The 19807-nt window shown below is 41.9% G+C and overlaps 1 protein-coding gene across 2 annotated transcripts in view; it reads right to left on the bottom strand.

The window, feature by feature from the left end:
* LOC147030051 (unconventional myosin-IXb-like) overlaps positions 1 to 19807 on the bottom strand; it is a 189862-nt gene that overhangs the window by 147864 nt on the left and 22191 nt on the right. For both annotated transcript variants that reach the window (XM_085873751.1, XM_085873752.1), the window contains exon 5: positions 10240 to 10476. In XM_085873751.1, coding sequence (XP_085729877.1) covers positions 10240 to 10476 — 237 coding nt within the window. The remainder of the gene's footprint in view (positions 1 to 10239; positions 10477 to 19807) is intronic.

Below are 19807 nucleotides of genomic sequence, written 5' to 3'. Positions count from 1 at the left end.
TCAAGAACTGCCATGCGGTACCTTCATCAACTGGGCTACGATGGGAGAGCAGCGAGGAGAAAACCTCTTCTTCGACCAGCCAGCATTCAAAGGAAAAGAAGTGGACTGATGAGAAGGCAAACAGACCCTTGGAGTTTTGGCACACTGTCATTTTTTCAGATGAGTCCCAATTTGCTCAATTTTCTGAAAGTGGATGCATATCGGTCTGGAGACTTCCCAGTCACGAGTTCTCTTTGAACCGATTGCAGCCAACTGTCACACACGGTGGTTTTTTTAGTGATGGTGTGGGGAGCAATCTGGAATGCTGGACGGTCAGAGCTTGTGGAGTGTGTCGGCATCAACTCTATGGTATACATTTCTATCCTTGAGGATTGAATTCTCCACGTCTTCTCCACTGGTCAGATGGTCAAAAACAACATTCTGTTCATGGAAGATGGAGCTCCATGCCACACTCCAAAAAAGAACAATGAATGGCAGGACAGAAATGGGATCAAGTGACTTCCATGGCCAAGTCAGTCTCCTGACATGAATCCCATTGAACACCTCTGGGTCATATTGGATCGAGCTGTGTGGAAAAAGTCCAGGAAACCAACATCACGGGCAGAATTGCTAAACCTTTTGTGTGAAGCCTGGGCAGAAATCCCACAAGAGAAATTTTTGGAACTCGTTCGTTCTATGCCTGAAAGAGTAAAAGCATTGAAATCTGCAAATGGCAAGTCTACCAAATACTAATGTATGTATTAAAATGAATCAAACGTTCTTAAAATGTTCAACAACTAAATTATTTGAAAATCATAGTGTCTATTTACTTCTGTCATGTCTCTTCTCTGTTTGTTGTTTTTGGCGCTATCTCTCAATGGTGAAAAATCACTTTAAAATTCTCACATCCAGATCCGGATCCAAATCTTCACAAAAATTCATCATTTTGGTGGTGTCATGTGCCCAAGCTCTCCATCACATTTCATCCGAAACCGTCCACAACTTTTTGAGATATTTTGTTCACAAACAGACAACCAAACAAAAAGACAGACAGAGACAGGGGTGAAAACAACCTCCATCCACCTTCGGTGGCAGAGGTAAAAAAGGAAATTGTACACAACATTTTAATTTTGCAAAATGCAAATTTTGGGGGGTGTTTTGTAACAAATACTTATGAAAAGGACGAGCTGTTTTCTCTCCTCTGCTACTCTCTAAACCAATGGTCGTAGGCCATGAATCTCAAACGAGAAGTTCGGACCATCTCCCTGGACACATCTCAGGCATTCGACACAGTGATGCTCGCTGCCTGTGTCATACTCCCATTATACCTGACTATTTCACTTACTCCACAATCACAGTCAATGTGGTGCGATGAATGGAACCTTGGGGTGACAGAATGGCCGAGACGAGGTACGCACACTCACCTCTAAGCTGTCTCACCTGGGTTCAAACCCCGACCCAGCTTATAAACTGTCATCCTGGTGTTTCGCAGGCAGGGTGATTCATCAATGTGTCGTCCTTCGGATGACTGTTAAACGGGCGTCTGTCAGCAATCGTTGGTGGAAGTTAGAATTCCCAATATCTTGTTCGTGAAGAGTCGACGAGCTATCATCGGCACCCTGAAAAAAATCCAAATACCCGCTCTAACCAGCAGAGGGCACTGCATCAGTGGCACAGCCACGCCCTCAGCCAATGAAGCTATGCCACAGCCTTGTGCTGCATATGAATGAAGAAGAATTGAACCTTCTCGTCGACTCTACTTTACACTACCAGGGAAGGCTGGAGTGCTTCAAGGCAGTATCTTGGGACCAGTCTTGTTCCTCATCTGCGTAAACAATCTCTTCCAGACAGGTGGTTCTGGATGTTCGGCATGTGGCACCTTCTTGCAGCAAATGTGTTCTATGCTACAAAATGTCTTGCTGGTGCAGGAGGGCCGTGTCATTCGTGGGTTTCCCATTCACGGATTCGCTCAATCGTGATGAATTTATTGAGGCACGGTTTGCGTATTGCGGTCAATGCGCTCAAATAATTGTGGGTTGGTGAACTATTTTCCACATTTATTCACCTAATTAACATGGGCTGTCAACACAATAGCCCCCTCAAACCCGACAACATCAACAACACCATCAACTCGTCTTTAGAGTCACCATCACCAACATTGCCATCGCACTATTGGATCAAGTTTATCATCATTATTATTAAAGGTAAGTTGAATGTTCTTAACTCAAGAAAATAAACTTCATTTTATATTCTTCATAAATCCTTCATTCATGAAAACCAACAGCACAAAATGATGCACAAGCATGTTATTTAAGGGTACAGTTTGGCAAAAAGGGGTGGCAAATGTTAAAGTTGAAAACCACAACCCGATTTTCTACATTACCCCTTAGGATTTGCACATCACGGATTTAAGGTTCATGGGGATTTTCAAGAACGCGACCCCCGCGAACGGCAAGGCCCTCATGTATACAAGAAATTCTTCTTCCCACCATGTGCATTGTTCAACTCCTCAGTGCAACTATTATCAGAGTCCTTTCCTTTGCGCGAGACGTGATGGCATGGGACTGTAATCTGGCTACTTGGAGGCTCGGGTTGGAGGATTGCTTCAGGATAGGAGCCCTGCATTGTGATGCGCTAATAGATGGGACAAAACAGCCTGCCGATATGGCAGCACCCAACCCTGATTGTCAGGTCAGGCCAGAACGGATTTGTGCATCATGACAACCCATACTAACCAGTCCATGGTCGAGTGTCAGCGACTAAATCAGCTCCCCCTTCCGGGTCCACCCTAGTATGGAGGGTGTATGGATATGGACACCCACAAGGATTAAATACAAAACCTGCCAAAGGGTGAAGGAGTTCCTTGTGAGCCAATGGCCATCCATACCTGGTGCTAACTGTGTCTTCAGACATCAACCTGCAGTTGGTTACCTTCCCTGGTGGGATGGGGGGATAGTAAATAGAGATGGGGATGAGCCAGGAATCTGCCTGCGGGATGGCCAGCCAGAGGCCCCTGGAGTACCGATGGAAAAAATGGACACATCGACACGCTGTGGCACATGCTCCCATTGTATTGTATGTCTGTTTCCTTAGCATCTCACATTTCCAATATTGCCCACTGAGTCAGTGGGATAAATAGTCATTATGTCATAAAGCCAAACTCAGTCCTTTCTCAGCAGATCATTTCTTCCAACAGTTTATGAGGTCATAAGATCTACAAACATCATTGGAAAAATTCTCACGTTGCTTCAACTCATTTGTTTTTCCTGGAAGTTAGCCTCAAGTTTATTGACATTTATTCAGCAGATTTTCTTTCACTTCCCCGTGAAGAAATAATATATTGCTATGGTGTTCAAAGAAAAGTTTGCTCGTTTACAAACCCCCAAGCCATTTAGAACACCACAACGTTAAACCCAGATGTTAGTTCTTGTACCTTAATGATGCAAGCGGAAAACATGTGTACAAGCTAGATGTTAGCGGTGTATGTTGAGTTTTGCATTGAATCAGAATGTGTTTGTGTTTATAATATCTGTACGAGTTTCATCTATACCTTGCCAGATGGCTGTTCTGGGCTGGCAGAATCGCTCATCGCAAGTGCTCTCGCCTTCGAGCCGTCTACTCTGGGTTTGGTTCCCAATGTGAACATAAACTGTCACCCTGGTGTTTCACAGGTAGGGTGATGGCATACGTGGTTGTTGTGTCAGTTGGGATGGAGGTTAAGCTGAGGACCCACTTGACATGAGTTTCCTCTTCCCCCCCCCCCAACACCTTCGTATTCCCATCAGCGAAATGAAGGGTTATATTTGCTAGCTAACAAAAAAACGAAAAAAAAACACGGTGAAGCTGTCCCACCGTCCATGAAGCCCGGAAGCCGGGAAGCCGGGAAGCTGTGTGACGACATGTCTATTAATTACGAACTGTGTGAACCTCAGTTTCACACACGTACATCTATCAATTACGTACCGGGCGTAGTGGCGTGCGCCTGTAATCCGGCTACTCGGATTACAGGGTTGGGTTGGAGGATCGCTTGAGGACGGGTGTTTTGCACTGGGCCGCGCTATGAGAGGGTGTAGGGCAGCCCGGAATCATGGCGAAACCCAATCCTTATCCCTGTGTCGTAAGAGGCGACCAGGGTTGCATCAGGAAGGGCATCCGGCGTAAAACCTATGCCAAATCAGTATGCGGATAATATAGGATGATCCGCTGTGGCAACCCCTAACGGGAGCAGCCGAAAGACGAACAACAACACAACATCTATCAATTATGTGCCATTGGAATGTACCTTTCAATCTTTTAGACTGCCGAGACCCTTCCAACTGTTGAAGACCCTTTAAGACCCTCAAGACCCTTAAGACCAAAAATACCCTGAGGACCCAAAGGAAAAAGAACGACCCCAAAGACTGCAAGGACTCAAAAGACCCAGAAGAGCACAAGGATCCTAAAGACCCAGAAAACCACAAGGACCCAAAAGACCCAGAAGATCGCAAGGATCCTAAAGACCTCTTTTACCTTTAAGACCCTCACAACCATTTTCACCTTGAAGACCCTTTTGATACTTTAGACACCTTTAGATCCCTTCACCATTTGGACCTTTTATCTGTTTAGATCAATATAGCCTTTCAAAGTCCCTAAAATACTTTAGACCTCAACACCATTTAGAGAGTTTCGACCCTTGATCATTTAGAACTTTAGACCGAGCATAGCGAGCCAATCCACATGAATATTTTATACACATACGTGTGCGCACACACACACACACACACACACACACACACACACACACACACACACACACACACACACACACACACACACACACACACACACACACACCTTCAGCTGCTTCCTAAACCTCATTATTGTACAAACTATGAGTAAGTTATGACTTTGCAAGTTCGAGTTTACATTTCCAAATTAAAATATCAATTCTGAATGTTGGGGTTTTTTTTTTTTTTTTCCTTAATCACAGATGCCCAGGGTGAATGAAAAGCTGAAAAAAACAGAGGCCTGAGAAATGCATGTACTAAAAGAGGAAAGGCAAAAGGAAAAGCAAATGTGGGGATCAGATACAGGTGCACAACTTCAAAAGAAAGTGGGGAAAAAAACCTCAAGGTTTTCATTATTGGCCTGTTTTCACAATTATAGACCAGGGAAGACTCTCCCCTGCCGATATGGCAGCACCCAACAAACGAGAAAAATGGTCAACCATAAACAGGACAGAATTTGAACAAGGTGTCAGCTCAATGGGTTACCTTTTGAAAAATATACTCCGAGACCCATTGGCAAGTGAGTGCATGCAGATAGAACTACTGGATTAATAACAAGATTCATCAGTGGCATGAACAGGAGAACAGATAAAGATCCTGATATTTTATTCTCCATTTTTAAAATTTCTCGCCATATCTCAGTCCCATCTTTTGATTTTCCACTGTCAAGATGTACATTTATGAGCCCTCTGTTATTTATCCTTTCCATGTGTCAAGACATCTATAATTGGATTTGCCTCTGTCAATAAGTGAGTAATGAACAGACAGGAACACGACCGGCTGAGCAATCCTCCCACCTCAATTGTATCAATTTGCAATGAAGGACAGACATGAATGACTCCAAACACAAAGTGGAGGAAAGTAACACTCGAGGTTTAGTCACTTGGTATAAATGACAACCCACTACTTGCTTAGCAGCCTCAATTATTCACAAATCATGGTGAGGTCAGCCACAACATTTTTGATCCAAGCTTTTCACGAACAAGCTGGCTAGGCCTGACGTTCAACTGGAGGTGGGAGGAATTTGGATTTTGTTCGGAATGCCGGCGATAACCGGCCGAATCTTTGCAAAATACAACATGGGATCTTTGACGTCCAGCTGCTTAATGTCCTTCTTATGGATGGCACAAACATTGATGCCTCACCCTGCAAGAGAAGCAAAAAGTTGAGTTTACAACTGAGGAGAGATTCAAATCCCGGCTCGACAGCTCAAGTTGCACAGACCTCCAGGCTATCCTTTGTGTTTTAAACCACAATACCTTGTCAAAATAAATTAGCAACAATGCTCAACGCGTCTCAAAATCACAGATAACATCCCGGTGTACACAACGCCAAACAAAGCAAACCGACGAGTTAACACACGATAAAAACAACCAAATATGCAACACACATTCCTTCAGCAGCATCTGCTTTTATCATTGGAAAAAATGGTCCAAACATCAGTAAATGGAACGATCCGTGCAACAGCACAAAAAAAAAAAAACAACCAAAAGGAAGCCATAATTAACGACTAATTAGGAGTTGGCCAAAAAAAAAAACTCACGACTTCCATCAGTACCGTTTGTCCTCCCACACGAGCTGTGTTACGGAGCACTGGGGGAAGCTGGGATATCCTCAAACGCTTGTGCGGAAAAGCTTCAATGTTTCTTAGCTGACATGAATCGGAACTTCCTTGCTGACAAAACTTTGAGAAAGAAGACTTGCACTCAAACCGAGCCATGCACACACATTGTTTTCTTCTTTTCAACACTAACTTTCCACACCAATCAAATATATACATACACACACATATATATGTATATATAGATATATATATGTTAAAGGAAAAGGTGTTTCAACCTGATTATTTTGTTTCAGGAAAACAAAATACACAACATCCCTTGAGGAAGCTATTACACAGCAGGAAAACTGAAAACAATCCAACCGCAATAAAGGTCAAATAAATGTTAACACAACCATCCACATCGATGGCACAGCAATGTTTGACCATTATATTGGTCCAACACTGGCCATTTTGGTTGAGCAGTGCAGAAAGCCAATGTTGGGCTGATGCCAACACCAGATTTTAGCCGAATGTCGCCAGTTTCCACAAGGGTTACCTTTCCATCTCTTGCTGTAAAAAAAAAGTCAATGTTGAACCAATGTTGGCAATGTGTGGATGACCAACCATGACCATGCCCAACGTTGGTCCAATGCAGTTGCGCCAGCCGGGCAATCATCCAACCATTTCAACTGCAATCTCCATCTTTACTTGCACTAAATATGTTTACTTGTGCAATGTCATCACGAATGGAGATGCAAATCAATTTCAAGTCAATGGACTTTCTTCCGGTATTGAAATTCGACTCATCCTGTTCTCATGGATCGTCATCCCAGTAATTCCGACTGTTGTATGCTTGGAGACAGTCATTGCATCATTTTTCCAACAAGACATCCAGCAAAATTTCCTTAGCCAAGGAGATCCATAAACATTCTCAATCAGGTATACTTTGGTTTGGGCATCATAAATCTCTCTGTCTGTCTGTCTGTCTCTCTCTCTCTCATGCAGCCTATGGCTGCTGGTTGCATCATTGATTGGGACGCGGCTATGCCGCTGATGCAATGTCCCCCTTACCAGTACAGTGGTGCTCATTTTGCTGACCTCGGAAGGATGACAGGCTGAGTCAACCTCCTGGCCAACGGGGCTTGAACTCAGGACCATAGGATCCCAAGCCACCACCCTAACCACTCAGCCAACACCTGGCTGGCCCTCAACTGCATATCCATGAACCAGAAATTGTGATGTAAACTCAGCCTGATGGCAAAAATCCAGCCCTGGTTTCACTTTGGTGTTTTCTGGCTTGGACTTCTGTACATACATCACCAGTGACACACATCAGACTGTCAACAATAATTTCCAAGCCCTGTACTTCGAGTCAGTCTTGCTTGTCTTCTGTGCACCATTTTGTGTTCCACATATTCTTTGTTCTTAATCATCCACTCTGTCCACAAAGGGTTAAAAAATAAGAGAATGCATCTATCCGAGTAAATGTCCTAAAAACGTCCGAATTGGATTGACCTGAGATGTATATTGCACAAAGCGTGGCGTACGCAAACATGGCGCATGCACATTCACAACAATATATTCATAATTGTCAAAGAAACAACAAGGTTTATAAATTTTCATGGTAATGGAATGCTAAAGATTCCAGTTGGTATAATAGACGATTAAGAAACTGTTCGATTAAGTGAAATGGGTGTGGATAAACAAAAGGTATGATGGGCCAAATGGCCTCCGAGCCCACAGGACATTTGAAACGAGTCAAACATACGACGTACAACACACCCACAGAAATAACGTGATGTCACTTAAGGCAGATGCAACCCAGGTCTGGGCCGTCAAGCCCGGGACCTGTTCTGAACAGCTAGAATTTGCTAATGAAGACAAGGCATCGTTGCCCATCCCATGTTGCCTTGGTCAACCAGGAAGTTTGAAATGAGTCGTATGTAAACCAGACAGAGCAGAGGAGGCAGATTACCATCAAGTAGTGAGTGAGCCAGCTGGGATTTAAAAAGAAAAAGAAAAAAGTAAAGACATCTGATAGTGTCATGTTCATTCTTCTGTTTAGCACAGGTTGCATAATCTTATGCCGTGTTCCTTTATAGTAACTAATCTGGAACAATTTTCAAAAATTTGGCTTTGTATTAAAGTTTGGGCATTCAGATCAAATTTATAAATATGATCCCAATATCAAAATATAAATTAAGAACCAGATGGTAGGGAGCTAAATAGTTGGTGTCACGAGAGCGGTAGACCATGGGATGACTGGGAAAAAGCAACCGTTTGACCCCAAGTTGCACATGACAGCTGCATTTGTCCATCGTACTATTGCCTGTGGAGAACTCGGGCTCGCCATCTTCTGCAGTGGAGAGAAGCAATCGTGTGAAGCCAAGTTATGTTCCAAGGAAGGGTGTGGACAAGAGTGAAGAATTGCTGCAAGCGGTGCCTTCTGTAATATCCGCACCCAGACCACGGATCACGCCCACGGGACATGGGTCTTGTTCGGGGTTCACAGGCTTACTTTATACCATCAATCCATGTTTCACGATTTATGGACTCCTTTGAAGGTTTGCCGTACTAACTTGTGTTCACAGAGACCTCAGCATTGAAATGTTGGATTTATTCTGGACTAACCCTTCTGCTTGAAAGCGTCTTTGGAATCTAAATATGTAAAACTGCTGCAATCAGCTGGATTTAAATACAGTACATAACTTCTAGGATTCTCACTCAGCCACCACCACACCTGTCACATCAAACTGCTTCAACAGCATATAATGTCTATTCAGGTGGATCATACCTCAGGTCAGATCAAATAAAGCAATGAAAAGAAATTAAAACAAACATTTTAATTCAAAGTGTGGTATTTGCAAACTAATGTGCAAGGAAATTGGGCTGGTTTGCAGATTCAGACATCAACAGTGAAAATTAGAAGGGCACTCGGTAGAGCGCATACCTCCGCCACGCAATGCCTGATCCACGAGAACATATTGGGCGCAATACATTTTTGAGATATCGTGCTATATATCGTTTTTGGCCCACTCTCTCAATGGTGAAGAATCACTTTAACAATTAAATAAACCTCGTATCCAGATCTGGATTCGGATCTTCACAAAGATTGAATCAATTTGTCCTTGCCACACACCCAACGTGTCCACAAAATTTCATCCGAATCAGTCTACAACTTTTTGAGATATCCTGCACACAAACAAAGAAACAGACAAACAAACAAATGAAATTGCTCGTTGAGCAAGGAATTGCAGGAATAACTTTGTCATATCTCCATGATCTCTGAAAAAACAAAAAACCTGGAAATCAATTTGGTTCTTACAAGTCGATAGTTCTACTGTTTAATGAGTTATAGCACTTAGTTTGGTCATGATCATAACTTGGAAGTCACTCGGACTTGAAATGGCGTTTTTATCGCAATTTGAAAGTTTTGACCCGACCCCCCTGACATTCGACCTCCGACCGCTAAGAAGGATGTTGGTGTGACACCCCAATGAGACACATTGTTGGATGCAGAATTGGAAGATGCACATTTTGGATTTGGTTTGAAGTCGATACGACCATTTTCGCGGGTGTTATTGCGAAAATAAGAATTTCGGTTTTTTGGTGACCTTGACGTTGACCTTTAACCTGGATTTACCAAAAACGACAAGTGTCTAAGTTGGACCATGGCCGACGTCTGTACCTAGTTTGGTCATGATCGCTGAAACGGTGTGGCTGCTACAGGGTAAACAAACACACAAACAAACAGACAGACAGACACACAGAATGACACACACAACCGACCAACATAATTGCTGAAATCCAAAGGATTCCGGCAATTAACAAAGACAGAAAGGGGTGAAAACAGCCTCCTTCACCTTCGGTGGCAGAGGTAAAAATTGAAATAACGCGTTGAAAAGAAACCCATTAGAGTCAAACAAGATGATTTTATCACCGGTATTTTACCTCAAGTACAGGTCCAGCACCGAGGATGGTCCTTTCCACGCCGCTGGTGTAGCCTCGCTGGCTGAGGGCTGTCAGGTGATGAATGAGGAAATTTGTGCTCTGTGTCTTGCCTGAACCACTCTCTCCAGTGATCACCAGGCACTGATGTGAACGCTCACGAAGCATGGAGTGGTAAGCGGCATCTGCTACTGCGAAGATGTGGGGCTCAAGCTCTCCAAGGCGTCGGCCAGCGTAGAGCTGCAAAGCAAGTAGGAAGTCATGGTTTTTGAGTAATGACATAGGAACAGAGGTAAGACCCTGAGAGGTAACACTAAAACAGTCGCCTAAGTTTTGTCATTTGCATTTGTGGGTCATTTGCACTTTCCTCAACATGATACCTTTGCCACGAGTCATAATTCTCTTATTACTGCATACAAATCTGCAGTATGTATCAGTGTTATTTAGCGGTAGTGTCACATAAATGTTTCACCATTAATTTTGTACTTCCTTGATACACTGGGCGACAACAAAAAACAAACTTTTCATCTGCTACTCAGGGAAATGCAGTAGTTCTTGGCTATATCTGGGCCGCTGATTTCAAATCTGGTCAGAATTTTGCCAGCACGTCATGTTTTTTAAAATTTGTACATGTATTAATGATACCCAGCGTGCTATATTAGATACTTTATTATTGCAGATCACTACATTGTACATCTAATATCAGTGCTTAGTAATTACTTTCACGCCACATTTAGATAACAATGATTGAGCTCGGTGTATATTGTGCAGTATACAAACCAAGAACATAAATAAGTCGCAGAAAAAGAAGTTAATAAAACATTCGAACATGGTAATGTTAGGAAGGGTGTAAACGTGATGGGGAAATCTTCCCCAATGAGAGCGATTCAGAAACAACACTTCAAGTTTACTCTCTTCCTTTCAATATAGTCAGCGTAGGCACTGATCAGAAGTGTATGAGACACTTGCTCTTGTGCAGCAAGAGACACTTGCCCGTTGTTGAAACCAGCAGTGATCTCCCATCATGTTTGGGTTGAACCAGCCTGGATACCTCGTTTCCATGACCGAAATGTCTTGGTGGAACCTTTTGCCATGCTCATCGCTTACCTCACCCAGATGAGATGGGAAGAAATCAAGATGAGAATGCAAGAAGTGTATTTTATGAGAAATCCTGCAGCCCATTTGCTGATAGGCCTTTAGCATGTTGTCCAATAATTCCACATATTGTTCAACTTTATGGTTCCCAAGAAAGTTCTGCACGACAAACACAGATGCTTCTCATGCTGCAAACTCAAGTGGGTTCAGTTTATTTTTCGAACTCGGGATCACACATCAGTTCTCGGATCTGGGGCCCAACGAAAATGCCTGCTTTGAGTTTAGCAGCAGTTTTCTCTGCACCAAACTTCTCTCTGAGATATTGGATGCCATTACCATCGAGATCCAATGCCTTTACAAAGTTTTTCAGAAGCGTTAGTTAAAAAAATTTTATGGCGTGTGAAAATTTTTACTTAAAAATTCATAGCTTGGTCAGTTTTCATCCATTTTTAATAATTTGAAGTGCATTCTAAAACTCTTTTTATGAGAAATAAGGTTCCACAACAGTTGTATTACTATAATTGAAACAAAAAAGGACAAAAAAAAATAACAATCTATGATCACTCAAAATCACCCAACACGCTACTGTAATTGGACAAGATGGAAACTCAAAATCTTGACGTGCTGAGAAAATTCTGACTTCAGATTCAGAATCAGCATACTCGATTTTGTCGAGAACATGTTTCCACCACAGTAGCAAAATCTTTGTTAGCCAGTGTAATATGCATAGAAAGAAGGAAAAATAAAAAATGTTATATTTCTTCTTGAATAAAAACATCACTCGGTTATTTTCTATACATATTGAGCAATGGAATCTACGTCACTTTGGGTTTAGGGGTTGGGGGGGGGTCATTGAGAGGAGGGAGGCAAAGAAGAGCAGAGATGGATGAAAGAGAAAGGAAGGAAAGGGGAAGATACACTATGAAGTAAAGGAACAGATATGCCAGTGGGATTTGGTGGGGTGGGATCGAGGGGGAACAGATGGAGAGGGATAAATAAATAAATAAATAAATAAATAAATCGATAAATAAACAAGACAAACATATAAATCGATAAATACAGATCAATCCCGTTCTCACGTAATGCTGTTTCTCGGAAAAATAAAAAGTTGGTTAAAAAATAAAAAATGGAAATATTCAAATATTCAGACAAAAAAATATTTGAGTTTGTTGCCCTGCAGATCCTCATTGAGTTTTTCGAATCTCAATCTAAGTACTCTCAGCAAGGAATTATGAACATGAACAAGTTAGAAACAAAGCTTAGAGAAGATAGGTGGACATAAATGAAACAAGTAACACTGCAAAAACTCTTTATGAGAGCTTCCAACACTCCGAGGGATTTGGCAGTCACACCCCAACACCTCTCTGATGCCGACACCGCCACCCTCACTCACAACTTCCGTGCCATGACGAAGACAAAAAGCTATTGGCTTTAATCGACTCGGATGCATCCATCAAATCCCAATAAATAGGGAAACCATGGGAGGGAAGCACTGTTAGCATATATTATTATTAGTTATTTGGCCAATTCTCGTATATCTAGCAGAAAACTGAAACATAAATATCAACAAAGGTGAAATAAACTTTTGCAAGGTTATTTTCCTCTATTATTACCATTGCCAGAGGAGAGGGTATTGCATTTGGGTCCATTTGTCTGTTTGTCCGCACAGAAAGTGAGTACAGTTTTTCTTCACAACCGCTTGTCGGATTGAAACAAATTTTTCACCATCGGTGCAACTACTCATGTGGAATATTTTAATGATAATTATGACATGATAGGTCACGTGGTGTGGCAGCCATGTTGGGAAAAAAATAACAACGTTGGACCTCTATCTCTGAAACCGCACATAGGAAAAAATTGAAACTTGTACATGGCAAGTACTCCTCATGGGGAATAAGTATGATGTCATCAGTGCCCTCATTATGGTCATAACTGAATATGTAGAACGCTACATCTGAAGTGTGAAAATTTTGAGGGTCATCAAGAGATAAATTAGTCCACAGAAAAAGAAAAAAAATTGACGACATCATCAGTCACATGGTTTGACAGCCATATTTAAAATAATAATAATAATAATAATAGTAATCTATCTATAATTCCAGCAATGTGTGTGTGTGTGTGTGTGTGTGTGTGTGTGTGTCCGCTGTTTCTCGACAACCGCTGGTCCGATCTAATTGAAACTTGCCAGGTATATTGCTGGGGACCTGAGTATGTGCCTTTTCAAGGTTTGATATTAATCGGACAAGTGCTTCCCAAGTTATGGCCATTTATTTACCAACCAATGAAAGGACACGTTCCTGCGTAGGCGTGGCTGCGTAGGCCGGTGAACGGCCGGCCGACAATGACGTCACGTGCCGTGCCGGTTACGATGGAGATCGGTGCCTTAGTTACATTGGCGTAGGAGTGGCAATGGTTAATGGCAGCGAATGTCATGGCAAGCAAAGACAGGGAGGTAAACTTGATTTTAATTAACTCTGTGTGTGTATCACAGCAGTTGTTACTTCAATGCAAGCGATGATTCGTGGAATGCATGTGAACATTCCGTACGGGCATGCACCACTTCCGGATAGTGATGACTTAATGTACAGTATTCCAATAATTTCTCGATTTCTTATGCGCATTTATAGATAAACACAATATCCCAATCCAGTCATCGTTTACGAGAGCGAAGGAACGGACTGTGTGGTTGTTTGAAAGTTTTTGTTGGGGATAGGGGAGGGTTGCACGTACGGGCATGTGAGAGCGAAGGAACGGTCTGTGTGGTTGTTTCTGGCTCATGGTTTGAAAGTTTTTTTTATGGTTTGCACGTACGGCCACGCACGTACGGGCACACGAGAGCGAATGAACGGCCTGTGTGGTTGTTATTTCTGGCTCGCGGTTTGAAAGTTTTTTTAAATTTATTTATTTTTTATTTTTGGTTTGCACGTACGGCCACGCACGTACGGCCACGCACATACAGGCACACATGTACGGGCACGCGAGAGTGAAGGAACGGTCGGTGTGGTTGTTGTTTCTGGCTTGCGGTTTGAAAGTTTTATTTATTTATTTATTTATTTATTTATTTATTTTGCACGTACTAGTAATAAATAAACCTTCAAAAATTTTCTCTGAAATGGCTGAACAGATCAAGGCAAAACTTTACAGGAATGAATGACTATGCACGAGGAACAAAATGTTCACATCTATGATGTCATAGGTCACATGCTTTGGCAGCCATATCAAATTTATCCTGAAGCCAATAAAAATCTTCTTCTCCAGAACCGCTGGACAGACCAAGGGGAATTTTCACACAAATGTTCCACAAGCCTTGGGGATACCAGGTAACTCATAAATAATTGCGAGGTCACATGGTCTAGCAGCCATATTGGATTGAGCAAGAATCTTTAAAAAAATTCTCTTGAACCACTTCATCGATCGATATGAAACTTCACAATTATGATTAAGTAGTGATGTGCAATAAATGTTTTAAATTTCAACCTGATCAGACACATGGTCTGGCAGCCAGAATTATTTAATTTTCTTTATCCGAGTTCTTTTTGATTGTTTTTTTTAATTTTGTTTCAAATAAGCCTCACTTGGCTGCACTTGTATGGGTTTGAAGGTAGAGGAGTTGCAGCTGAAATCCAAATCCTATCCAGGCTTCTCCTGATGACTTCATCTTTTTTTTTTTGTTTCTTTTGGGTTCCTTCTGATGATTCCAATGCAGAAATGCACCTATTTGGCCTTCCATTTGATTTGAATTAAATTTATTTTAATCCCATTCTAAATTCAATTGAATAATAATGGTATCCAGTCATCATTGCTATCAGTTATAAAGTGGCAGTTCCAGTTATGTCTCTTATTGATTACATAACACACCAGTACACAAACACCACACAAAACAAGTCTTGGCGAGGGTCTGTATTCTCTGATTGCTCTTTTTCTTGTTATTATTGTATTTTTGGATTTCAGAATAATTATTGGAGTAAAATTTCTCATTTTCAGTTTCTACAAAAAATTCATTCCAACATAAAGTAAAGTGCTTGGTCCAACCTCATTTCGTTGGAATGGGACTTAGTTGTCGTTCTTTACGGAAGTAACATGGATGGAAGTCGCATAATGTCATCCTTAAATGAGCGCAGAAAATCCCACTTAACGTAAAATCAATCACATTCTAATAATTATTAGAGATTATAATCACAACACTTATTAGTGTTGCTATGTCCTAGGGGGTGCCGAACAAAAAGATGCGGAGGTACCTCATCTTTGAGGTACCTTTGAACTACCTCATCCAAGTTCAATTCTCAGCCTGTCTATAAACTGTTGGATCGGTGCTTCGCAGGCAGGGCATTGAATCATGAACCACACCGTCCTCGGATAGATATTATGTCACCGGTGTCACATAAACTGGCATTAGCAGGTGGATGTTGAAGATTCCACCGTGGCTTTTGCAAAGTGGAGGCAAGGTGTCGCCTTAACCCTGAACAAAGATCAAATTTCTCCCCTGACTGCTGCTGGGAAGGCAAAGGCAAACCACTCAGTGTAATCATTGTGGTTACTCTGATTCTGTGGCACTGAGCAAAGCTCAAGAGAGAGAGGGAGAAAGGGAGGGAGGGAGAGAGAGGGAGTGCTCGGCAATGTAACATTAACAAGTGTGCACTATGTTTGCCAAATTGTAATTTTAGATGACAGTACTTATTTGTATGACAGTGATTTTGCAGTGTTGTTTCTGTGTTGAAGCCTTGTGATTCCGTCCGTTTTTGTCTTCTTGCTCAATCAACCCCTTGAGAATGTCTGTCAGGATAGCTCAGAGGAAGCACACTTATCATTGAGCTGTCAACCGTGGGTTTGACACTGTACTTGACTACGCACTGCCAAACTAGTATATTGTATCAAAGGGTATGACATCTTCAGATGGGCGTTAAGCAAGGGACCCATCTCTTAGTATTAGCTTGTGGATGTTAAAGATCCCACGGTGTCTTTTGTGATGTGTAGGAGTGTTATCTCCAGCACCCTGATCAAATTCCACTTTTGGCCCCAATTTGCAGGGGCACTGCATTAGCAACACAGCTCACCCTTAGTTATGATGCAAGCAGTATTACAAACTCCTAATCCAATCCTGATCAGATACATAATAAGCATTCACCAACGACAACCACTTGAGCATGGAAATGCACTATTTTTGCAGATGTAACATGTGAACCAATCTGCGAGGACTTTGAATTATGTTTATGTTTGAGTCACGTACCTCTGGCACCCGAGAAAGGCAGGGTGATGATCAAACTGCATTGAGCCTTTTAGACTCCGGATGAAAGCATGTTAGAGTGACCAGAGGTATGACAAAGGTGGTGACTATAAAAGAAAATGTTTTCTCACTCAGATGGCAGACAATAGAAGTTGAAACACAAGGGGCGTGATGGTGCAACAGCTGCCATCAAAGACATGATAAAAATACCACAAAGTGTTCAAGATATTTGTAGTGTTCGGACTAAAGTGTCCAAGAGATGGTTTTCTGCAGGGCTCACACGTTCCACCGTCAACCCCCTTCTGGTGAAACTACCTCAATCCAGGATCACTGCTTACCTCCACTCATTCGTTCCTCTTTTGTCCCACCTGTGGAGCTAACTTGCACAGTCTCTTCAAGAAGGGAAGAGGACATATTTTCCAGTGATAAGAGAGTGCTTCAACTTCAGCATTGCCCAGGAAAAAGGAAATTGTAATATCCTCAGCTGTTCACCCCAATCTCAGATCATCGCCAATCCAAAACCATGATCTTTTTCACCCCCGTTAACCCCGTCCTCCCACCCAAATCCCTTCTCCTTCCAAATTTCCAGTTGTCCCTCCTGATAGTTCCCTTCTGTATCCATCTTGTCCACCCCATGTATCCTCTCCTGCCCCTCATCCCTCCCCACACCTATTGTTTGTCTGCCTCCCAGTATATTGGCCTTTGGCTCTCCTGTTGGCATTCCCCCCCTCTCTCTGCTGCTCCTTTTGTCCTGTTGCACCCCGATCTGGTCAGTGTACTAGTCCTAGCTTTTCCACGAGCATCAACTATGTACCGTATATAAAAAAAAGATAAAAAAATAACTAAAAAGAGAAAGGGAACATTACGAGAAAACCTCATAGGTGAGCGCATCACCTATAGGTCCACGCCTGAATGAAACGATTGCTTAGACAGGTGCATATTTAATGGACAATGCTACTGATTGGCTTCTGCTTGGCCAAGCTCGTGATGAGGCTCACTGAATATATTAAAGATCACTCACCGAGTCATAGATCGAGTTACGTTTTTTGTCAGTTATCATTGACAACATTTGATTTGAGCATATTTTCCATCGACAGCACGTCATCAGGTGTACTTTACACCAGGTTGCTGAGCATCCACATCACCGAGTAAACAACACCACAACTGCCGTGTCTTTTGCATAATCTCAAATTGGACTTCTGCAGAAGTACAATCCTTCACAATTGGAAGTTTCCATTTCTCGTATAAAATCTCAAAAGGCAAAATGGTGAAGGACTCAGAACAAAGAGGACAGAAAATAAATGAATTCACACCTTGACGAGTCAGTGACCAACAAACAATAGACCTCATCCTCAACCCCAATGTCAGAAGAGGAAGTGAAAGGATTTCTTCAGTGTCCAGAGCAACACAGCATCGTTATACTGAAAAAGTTCTTGAATGTCGTATAAAAGTACAGTATGGCACATACAATTATGTACAGTACACAATACTTGATAATAAACAACTACAGTGTGGCCGCCATTTAACGCGATCGTTGAGGTCCATAAAATGTCATCGCGAATTCAGTGGAATACAAAATGTGAACTGTTTTTGTTATACGTTTGATCGTGCATTTCATTTATGATTGTTGATTTTTGTTGGAATTTGGCAGCTGCTTGTTTCTATGGACTGGCTATTTTCCACAAATGTAATTTCCACGAGAGCACTGAGGTCTTCATTTGAGCGTTTTAAGATGGTTTTTTTTCTTTAAGGTTTGCACCGATAATAAATGTGCACTCTGGTCCCCCAATCAACAATTGCATGTAAAATACCAGGTTCTCATTAAGATCAATTTTGATTAGCCAAAATTGGGCAACAACATGTATGGTAAACCTAATGAGTGCGCATGGATGTATATATGCATATATGTAGTTACTAAGAGGCACAACCAATCAATTTATGAACTCAACCAAACTCGAGCCTATTTTAATACAAACGCAAGAGAGCAGATAGAATCTCAGAGGCGACATGTTGTTCATGAACTGACAAACTTCTTCAAAAGCAAGTGAACAAATGGAGACCGTGTGGACTGTGGACCTGTAGACATCTGCCGAGTGATGCATCATCATATGCTTGACCTCGACATTGATCTCGCTCTAGATTGCAGCGTATCAGGACATCAAGGCCTTTGTGGGGCTTTCACTGGTAATATCTTGCACCTCCACAAATCCCAGTGATTCCTCGTATATACGTATACCTTGCGCAAATATTGAACTGTTATCTGAAGGAAATATCAGTCGTTTCATTGGCAATAATTGAGTGCAACCTACTTCCTTCACTTCAGCCAAGCCAAAACATAGAACAGCAAGACCCATCTTTGTTCTCAGCTTAACAATCTCAGGTGACATGTAGTTTTTCTGGCCGATCCAATTGTCCATTTCCAGGATGTCGTTCCCTCTCAGTTTAATTAGCTGGAACAAAATGCTTCCAGTATCACCATGACCTCCAATGTGATGGCAGAGGTGACCTTGTTTAAAACCTCGAACGTTCAATTTACATTTGCTGCAATAAATTTAAAAGACCTCAAGTCACAGGTGGATGTAAATTGTCAGATGTGGTGCTTGCAGCACAACTCAGACATCGATGAGAGAGCGACTCAAAACTAGAAGTGTCTGTCGTCGCTCGGCCAAATAATAATAATAATAAAATTTTATTATTCATGGTTGGTCATATTTTTCCAGTCGCTCTGTCTTGATGGCATCTCCATTACAGAAGACTCGGCAATGCCTTTGCCAATCTATGGCGAGTAGTCACGTGTCTATCACAAGCGTTATCTATCACTCTGCCTTCTCAATGTGAATGGTTTTCACGATCGACTTTATTATGACTTACAATCAATTATTTATTAATCATAAATAGGGTATTATAGTATCATCAAGTGATTGTGAGTAGCCCAATCGTGTTAATAAATTATCCTAATTAATTATATTTTTCCTGATGCATAAATACAACATTAAAATTAAATAACGACAAAGCAATACTTAGTTCACAATCTTGCGAGATGCTCTCCTCTTGTGATATTTTACGTGACAGACGGACATACAGATGTGACAAGCATATTATTTACTCTTCCACTTTTTCCAGGAGATTGAACATTTACATTCATGGGCAGTTGACTAATGTGTGAGGGGGGAGGGCGGAACAACATGGTACTTTTAAAAGTGGGGGAGCCCCAGCCCCACTGCCCCCACCCCCAGCTTCCTACACCAGAGT

The sequence above is a fragment of the Eptatretus burgeri genome, chromosome 3 (assembly GCF_056783735.1).
Source record: "Eptatretus burgeri isolate ZD-2024b chromosome 3, Ebu_testis_v1, whole genome shotgun sequence".
In the NCBI taxonomy this organism is placed as follows: domain Eukaryota; kingdom Metazoa; phylum Chordata; class Myxini; order Myxiniformes; family Myxinidae; genus Eptatretus; species Eptatretus burgeri.
This window is presented reverse-complemented; position numbering and strand designations above follow the sequence as displayed.